Genomic DNA, 7,504 nt, shown 5'->3' with positions numbered 1-7,504 from the left:
GACAACCTTTTTGCCTTTGGTTGAACAGCCAGTTGCGCTACGCGACAGTGCGCTCCACACAGGAGCTGCTTCGGACAAGCAAGACTAGTCCGCTGTCCGTTTACATTGCGAAAACAGACGTTCAGCCACTGCACTAATCTGTAATAAGCAGTATTTCACAAATTCAGAATTTGTGTAATCAATTTAGCGCTTGTAAGATAACTAAAAATGTGCGATCATTGCAGACACAGAGGACATGGCGTCTCAAAGAAAATAAGGGTTAGTGCAAATGTGTGCAGACTCACGTGACGTCATTGATGCAAATAATGCATTTTGTGAATACTTTACTTTATAAATTAGTAAAGTACTTTGCTTAACTTCATCTATGATATTTAATATTGTAGAAAGTCAGAAGAAAACTGCCAGGCTTCGATGGTCAACATGCAGAGGTTGAAATGTTGCCCAATGGATTGTCTGCTAAATTAATGCATCGTGAACTACGGCGAGAGACCTCTGATTCGGAGCAACAAAGACCATTACCTGCTTCAGAAGTTGCACGTTTCCCTAAAGCACAACCATGCGGAGTCCAGTTAAACAGTAAGGGCAGATATGGATGTGTTGCAATTACCAAGGATGGGGTTATAGCACTGTTCCTTCCAGACAAGAGTCCTACCTGTGCAAGAGCCCTACCTGGCGTCCAGGAGCTAAGGCCATGCTGTAATAGGACTTTGCAATTAAAGACAAGGCAAGGAAAGAACATCGAAAGCAGGTAGGCCTGGACTTTAGCTGGAATAGTGGTTGTATCCAAATATATCTATCCTGTATGGTTGGTACAGGGTGGAGTGTAGATTGTATAATAAAAGGTGTTGAGTCAGGCCAGTGCTCATAAAAACTTGATTTTCTCTTCAGCAACCTCTCTCTGCAGAAAACATCAACACATGGATTGTGTGGTGGTGTGAGAAATACTCATGTCATCAATGTGAAAGGAGACAGCCATAGATCTTCAGCATTGAGTTCTTTGGATGGAGTTCCTTCCTCATGTCATAATGGACCAGAACATTGCCCAAGGTGTGATGTTTGTTACAATGGAGGATTTCCCACACAGACCAATGACAAATGGAGAGAAGAACTTTCAGAACTGCCAATGTCTGTTGCAGAATCAGACCAAACATCTAAAAAAGGACAAACCATTTTACAAAGAGCCCAAAGGGTCCTGCCTTTGTTACACACTGTTTTTGTCCCATTTTGCTCTCTGTTGGTGGCTGCTGACCTGTACTGTCATTGGAATGGAATGTCATGGTGCCCCGAGAGTGGCTTTTCTAGTCTATTATTTAGTGTAGCTTGTGACTACCATCCTCCAGTATGACTAGTTACTCTCAATGAGAGGATGACATTTTCAAATAATTCATGCTCTCATTATTTCTGATCTGTTAATTAAATAAAGAACGTCATTTAAATCCCTCTTATTGATCTCATATACATGTTAGCTATAACCATTTCTCAAAAGTGTTATTTTAACACCTTCAAACGAATATTTTATGGCAACTATTTATCGATAAAGGCTACAGAAAAGTTCCAATGTATTGTCACAAAATAGATATCCCCTTTGATTCAGGATTTCCTGCTTTCATAATTGAAATGGACCAGTCCACAAACCCATGGAAATATTCGAACTTTCTACTTGTCTGTAAGAGTTTTGTATTTTGACATTTTAACCACTCCGAGAGGCTCTAAAATAAATATTTTAGATTCACTGATCTTATAGCAGTTTTAGTTTAGACATACATGATAAAAGGTTTTTCTACAAATTATATCACGTGAGATTCTGTTAATGAGAAAATTGATCCGACTTTCAGAAATTGTCCAACTCAATGTTTCAGGTTGCAAAAAGTACATGACGATGTTATTGTAATTTCATCGTGACATGACCACTAAGCCTACAGGAGGGGGTAGGGGGTTGTGACGTCTGAATTTGAGGAACAGGTAGACCTACGCTCTATCCCCCTACACTTTTTTTTGTTGCTTGGGGATTATAAAAGACTACCAAAAGCATCCTAACCCAAACGAGCATCACTACATGGACATTGAAGATCTCTCCTCATCTATGAGCATACCTATTTTGAATAAAGCCTTATAAACGTTTACATTATATTTTCTCTTCCACCGTTGAACAAAACTTTAAAGGTAAGCAGATTTGACTTCTTTATAAATGTTTGTTCTGCGACTTTCAACTTCTAAAATGTTGAGATTTTCTACAACTAAAATGTTTTTTTTTATATCTTGCCTTAGATGCAGAAGTCTATTGGAGTAGTTTGCATATCACTCATTTTCTGCGCAGCTCTGTCAGAAACAATTGGATTAGTGATTGCGGTAGGTCAACGTTTTATTGTATTTGGAAAAATGTTGTCTAAATGCTGTGATTTTGTCGTTGTTTTAACTAGAAGTAGGCCTAGGCTATTGCAAACAACAGGACAATTATATTAACGTTTTAATGACATAACACCATAACGTGGCATTGCGAGAATCGAGTTATTGCAATATAGTCAAGTTGAGCAATTGGCATTCAACATTTTTAATTTATTAACAAGTGAAATACTGCACTGTGAGGTGTGTGTGTGTTTGTTGAGTTAACTGATGAGTATACAGTGTGTATAATGAATCTGATTTAAGTGTGTGTGTGTGTGTGTGTGTGTGTGTGTGTGTGTGTGTGTGTGTGTGTGTGTGTGTGTGTGTGTGTGTGTGTGTGTGTGTGTGTGTGTGTGTGATCGCAGGCTAAAGAGAAGCGAGGGTGGACACTGAACAGTGCTGGCTACCTTTTGGGTCCTCGTAAGTGACTTCTAACCAGGGTTGGGGAGTAACTGATTACATCATGTAACGTTACATGTAAGGGATTACAAAAACGGTAACTAATCCGTTACAATCAAAAAATATTGTAATCAGATTACAGATATTTTTGAAAAACTAGATGATTACTTTTAAATTTACAAAGGATGTTTGCAAAAAAATTATTTGACACTTCTGATTGCTCAATGACAATTCAAATCAGCATCGGAAAAAGGCTCAAGTTTCAATTTGTTCCACCTGAGGGAGTCTGACCACAAGTCAGATGCCACTATGATGACACACCAAATGTGTTTGATGGATCGCGGGAAAAGAGCAGGAATAGGATTTTGTAGGCTACAGTCCAAGCTATGTCTTCCAATTGTGCGACTGCTGTCGGCATCCAAAGATTATCCAATATGAATAAATGCTTGGAGGTAAGGACGACAGCAGTGGTATAGTCTACGGCGATACGGATATAATGTATTATTGATATCTACATAGCGCAGTGATGTGAATCACACTGCTGCTCTCATTTAGCTATTTGCGCCTTACGGATTGTGGTGGTTGAGGATGGCAGTTCACAAATCTAAAAGTATATTTGAACCCAATAAGTTTAAGCTGCCTATCAATCATTGTTTTTGAAACCAGTGGACAGCCACTGAAAAATGTGCTCTTGCAACAGCTGCATAGAGCAGATCCCAACCTATGGAATAAATGTAGGGCTTTTATTACTCAATCTAATTCATGTTGATAAAAAAATCCATAGGCCTAATGGACACATGCTCAAACTCACACACTTTTGATAGACTTATAGGGGCAACATCAATTTTTGGACTTATAAATGATATACATTAATGTAAAGATTTAGTAGAAAGCAATGGGTTAGAAGAAGTATACATAACCAACCCATGAAGTAAAATGTAACATCCATATATGGCCAGCTATGTAAACTTTACCATTGATTTATCCTGCAATAGATGTCGTTCAATTGGTAACATACATTTTTGTCTTCTTCTAATGCAGCTTAAGGGGAAAGTAATCTAAAAGTAACTGAATGTAATCAGATTATGTTACTGAGTTTGGGTAATCCAAAAGTGAAGTTACTGATTACATATTTCTACAGGTAACTAGTAACTGTAACGGATTACATTTAGAAAGTACCCAACCCTGCTTCTAACTTATTAACAATATATACATGTACAGCCTCTCAATCACTACAGTCAACTCCACTCTCATAGTCTTAACCTCCTACACACCTGTGCTATCTAAATGATCATGCTCTTCTCATATTTGTTTGCCCATTGTATACTTTTTCACATTTCAGCTGGCTGTGTGATGTGGCATGATGGTTTCCAACATACTTGTTCTGTGTAATTATTGGACTTTTAAGTTGTCATCCCTGACTATATTCAGTATATTATAATATTTTGGAAGGTATCTGCTTTAAAGCAGGATAGCATATGTATTCCTAAGGTTAATGGATTCTTGTCAACAAAGAATGAGGATATGTCCTAAACTAGTTTAATTTTCAAACACAAATGCAATATGCAGTACCTCTGTCATATGCAACTTTGTACTTTTAACTGAGGATTTATTTAAATATCACATTTAATCCAATCTGTCTGCTGAATGCCAATGATGGTAAGTGGTTAACTGCACAATGTTAATTTAAACATCTCAGTGTGCACTACTTTATAGACACAGGTCAGTGTTGTAAGTTCAGGTAAAATGCCATCATCCCTGTGTTTCAGGTCGTATTGATCACCTAATACAGATAAAGGATAATCCCAGCGTAAGGGGGAGAGAAGAACTGCTAAATCAATGTAAGATAGCTCCTGCAGGACATTGGAGTCAACGGAGGAATTGCTCTGTGACGCGTCGCTCTGTGTGCTTATTTATTGTTTCCAGATTAAGCATATTTCATGTCTCATAATGTATTAAACGACCAAGCCGAAGTGTTTTATCACGGCCATGGTCCCTTTGTTAGTTTCTTTTCCTACCTGTTTATGAATTATTAAATTGTCATACAGGAGCTTAAATCTCAGAAAGGCACTGTGAGAACAAAGACAATGATGCTAATGTTATTTTAGTATTTAATTATACTTGATGTGTGATGACTGAGGCTATGGGTTAAGGTAAAAATTCAAGGATTACAATTCAGATAATTAGTGCACTTACATGATTGTTCAGTGCATTTTTCCTAGCCCTCTTGACTTAAACCTCTATTAAAGTTGTGAAAGGGGAGTGGTATTGCAACCATTTTCTGGTCTGCACCTTGCCCTTTTGGCTATAAATTAAAAACATAAGCATTGTGCTCTGAGATGGACAGTGAATGAAATTACTCTCCAAACGTTAATTTAGCCTAGCTTTCTTGGTTTTTATTTGTATTTTTTTCTTAGCATGTGGTTGGACTGTTCCTTAATATGTTTTCCTCTTTAGGTTCTGTTTCCATTGTCAAATGTGTATGTGCCTATCCTTCACTTATTCCATTGGTGAATATAAGTTGTAAAGCAATTCCGAGACTCAAGCCCTGCAGGTTGCTTTTCAGACTCATGACAGATAAAAGGAAAAAAACGCACCCTCATAAATTACAAGGGTGCCTTGAGGCTTTAGGCAGGGCTGTGGTGTTTGTGCAATGAAGGGGAGTTCATCTAGGGAATGGGTGAAAGTCAGCTGTGCAAACTATGATTTTGTCTTCTTGTTCAGATGGCATTGACGGTCACCGGACGCTCAGTGACAAGCATGGCCTTGCTGGTAAGAGAGACATGCCCCGGGACTATGACTTCAAATCAGGTGAGAAGCTCTAACAGTCATGTAAAACCTGGGGCTTGTAACCTACAGTTTATAGACCCTATGAGGGCAAATACAATGTTTAGAGTACTGCAGTACAGTAAGTCTGCTTTACTCAGTATACGTCTTCTACACCTCATGAGGATCTCTAATTTTGCAGGTTCCTTGAGAATAACAGATGAGGATGTATTACACAATGTCATTGACTTCTTATCATACATGCAACTTAAAGGTGAGTTGATGATGTATGTTATGAATGTTTAATTACAACAATTAATTACAGCAAAATGTATGACTGCATACTCTATTAGGAGTTTTATTCATATCATAAACGGTTATGTTGACGTGTTCCAGAGTAAAATGATCATATTTTTATTTAATATTTACATTTGTAGTCAGATTCCTGGCAGTATATAGTTAAAACATATTTGGAACAGAACAACTTACTAGCATAGTCCTAATCAGATATAACCATCTGACTGTGCTCACTCAAATGTTTTTTCATCTACTTTGCAGAAATCGGAGCTCTGGATACCCTGCCTTCCTTGCTCACATCAGAAGAGATGAGTCAGCCCTAGTTCAACTTCAACATTCATTGATCTATTCTCTACGCTTCAAAAGGCTGCAAACTACAGTATCTGTGCATATCCCATTATACTGGAGTCATGATTTACAACAATCTACTATACAGAGTAAACATGTTCCTATTATAATTTGAAAGAAATGTATTGAATAAAACTTTTTGAATGGCAAGACTTTTTTGTTCTTATATATTGATTATACCGTATATTTATTTATTTTATTTCACCAGGTAGGCAAGTTGAGAACAAGTTCTCATTTACAATTGCGACCTGGCCAAGATAAAGCAAAGCAGTTCGACACATACAACAACACAGAGTTACACATGGAGTAAAACAAACTTACCGTCAATAATATAGTAGAAAAATAAGTCTATATACAATGTGAGAAAATGAGGTGAGATAAGGGAGCTAAAGGCAAAAAAGGCCATGGTGGCAAAGTAAATACAATATAGCAAGTAAAACACTGGAATGGTAGATATGTAGTGGAAGAAAGTGCAAAGTAGAAATAGAAATAATGGGGTGCAAAGTAGCAAAATAAATAAATACAGTAGAAGAGGTAGTTGTTTAGGCTAAATTATAGATGGGCTATGTACAGGTGCAGTGATCTGTGAGCTGCTCTGACAGCTGGTGCTTAAAGCTAGTGAGGGAGATAAGTGTTTCCAGTTTCAGAGATGTTTGTAGTTCGTTCCAGTCATTGGCAGCAGAGAACTGAAAGGAGAAACGGCCAAAGGAGGAATTGGCTTTGGGGGTGACCAGAGAAATATATCTGCTGGAGCGCGTGCTACAGGTGGGTGCTGCTATGGTGACCAGTGAGCTGAGATAAGGGGGGACTTTACCTAGCAGGGTCTTGTAGATGACCTGGAACCAGTGGGTTTGGCTACGAGTATGAAGCGAGGGCCAGCCAACGAGAGCGTACAGGTCGCAGTGGTGGGTAGTATATGGGGCTTTTGTGACAAAACAGATGGCACTGTGATAGACTGCATCCTGTTTATTGAGTAGGGTATTGGAGGCTATTTTGTAAATGACGTCGTCGAAGTCGAGGATCGGTAGGATGGTCAGTTTTACGAGGGTATGTTTGGCAGCATGAGTGAAGGATGCTTTGTTGCGAAATAGGAAGCGAATTCTAGATTTAACTTTGGATTGGAGATGTTTGATGTGAGTCTGGAAGGAGAGTTTACAGTCTAACCAGACACCTAGGTATTTGTAGTTGTCCACATATTCTAAGTCAGAACCATCCAGAGTAGTGATGCTGGACGGGCGGGCAGCGATCGGTTGAAGAGCATGCTTTTAATTTTACTTGTATTTAAGAGCAGTTGGAGGCCACGGAAGGA

The 7,504-nt window shown here is 38.4% G+C and overlaps 1 protein-coding gene and 1 long non-coding RNA gene across 3 annotated transcripts; both read left to right on the top strand.

Annotated features, from left to right (window-relative positions):
• The first annotated feature begins 135 nt into the window (after positions 1–135).
• On the top strand, positions 136–1,430 carry LOC145858614 (uncharacterized). Its single transcript, XR_014379069.1, has 3 exons — positions 136–258; positions 384–748; positions 889–1,430. It is a non-coding gene; the product is annotated as an uncharacterized LOC145858614 (long non-coding RNA).
• Positions 1,431–1,967: 537 nt separating this feature from the next.
• On the top strand, positions 1,968–6,345 carry LOC106561117 (galanin peptides). 2 transcript variants are annotated; one of them, XM_014124765.3, is made up of 7 exons: positions 1,968–2,163; positions 2,269–2,349; positions 2,751–2,805; positions 4,554–4,625; positions 5,509–5,595; positions 5,753–5,824; positions 6,109–6,345. In XM_014124765.3, exons 2-7 carry the CDS (start codon positions 2,269–2,271, stop codon positions 6,168–6,170), a joined length of 429 nt encoding a protein of 142 aa, XP_013980240.1. In that variant the 5' UTR covers positions 1,968–2,163; the 3' UTR covers positions 6,171–6,345. The 2 variants fall into 2 exon arrangements, with proteins under 2 accessions (XP_013980240.1, XP_013980241.1); XM_014124766.3 differs by lacking the exon at positions 4,554–4,625 and having other exon boundaries at positions 1,986–2,163.
• Positions 6,346–7,504: the final 1,159 nt, after the last annotated feature.

Source organism: Salmo salar, chromosome 10 (genome assembly GCF_965601325.2).
Source record: "Salmo salar chromosome 10, fSalSal1, whole genome shotgun sequence".
Classification (NCBI taxonomy): Eukaryota; Metazoa; Chordata; class Actinopteri; order Salmoniformes; family Salmonidae; genus Salmo; species Salmo salar.
This window is presented reverse-complemented; position numbering and strand designations above follow the sequence as displayed.

Bases quoted from the DNA above. Each gene is read 5' to 3' on its own strand.
- LOC106561117 (XM_014124765.3), top strand. From the start codon at position 2,269: ATGCAGAAGTCTATTGGAGTAGTTTGCATATCACTCATTTTCTGCGCA. The intron at 5,596-5,752 runs GTGAGAAGCTCT...CTAATTTTGCAG, and splicing joins GGACTATGACTTCAAATCAG to GTTCCTTGAGAATAACAGAT. The intron at 5,825-6,108 runs GTGAGTTGATGA...TCTACTTTGCAG, and splicing joins ATCATACATGCAACTTAAAG to AAATCGGAGCTCTGGATACC.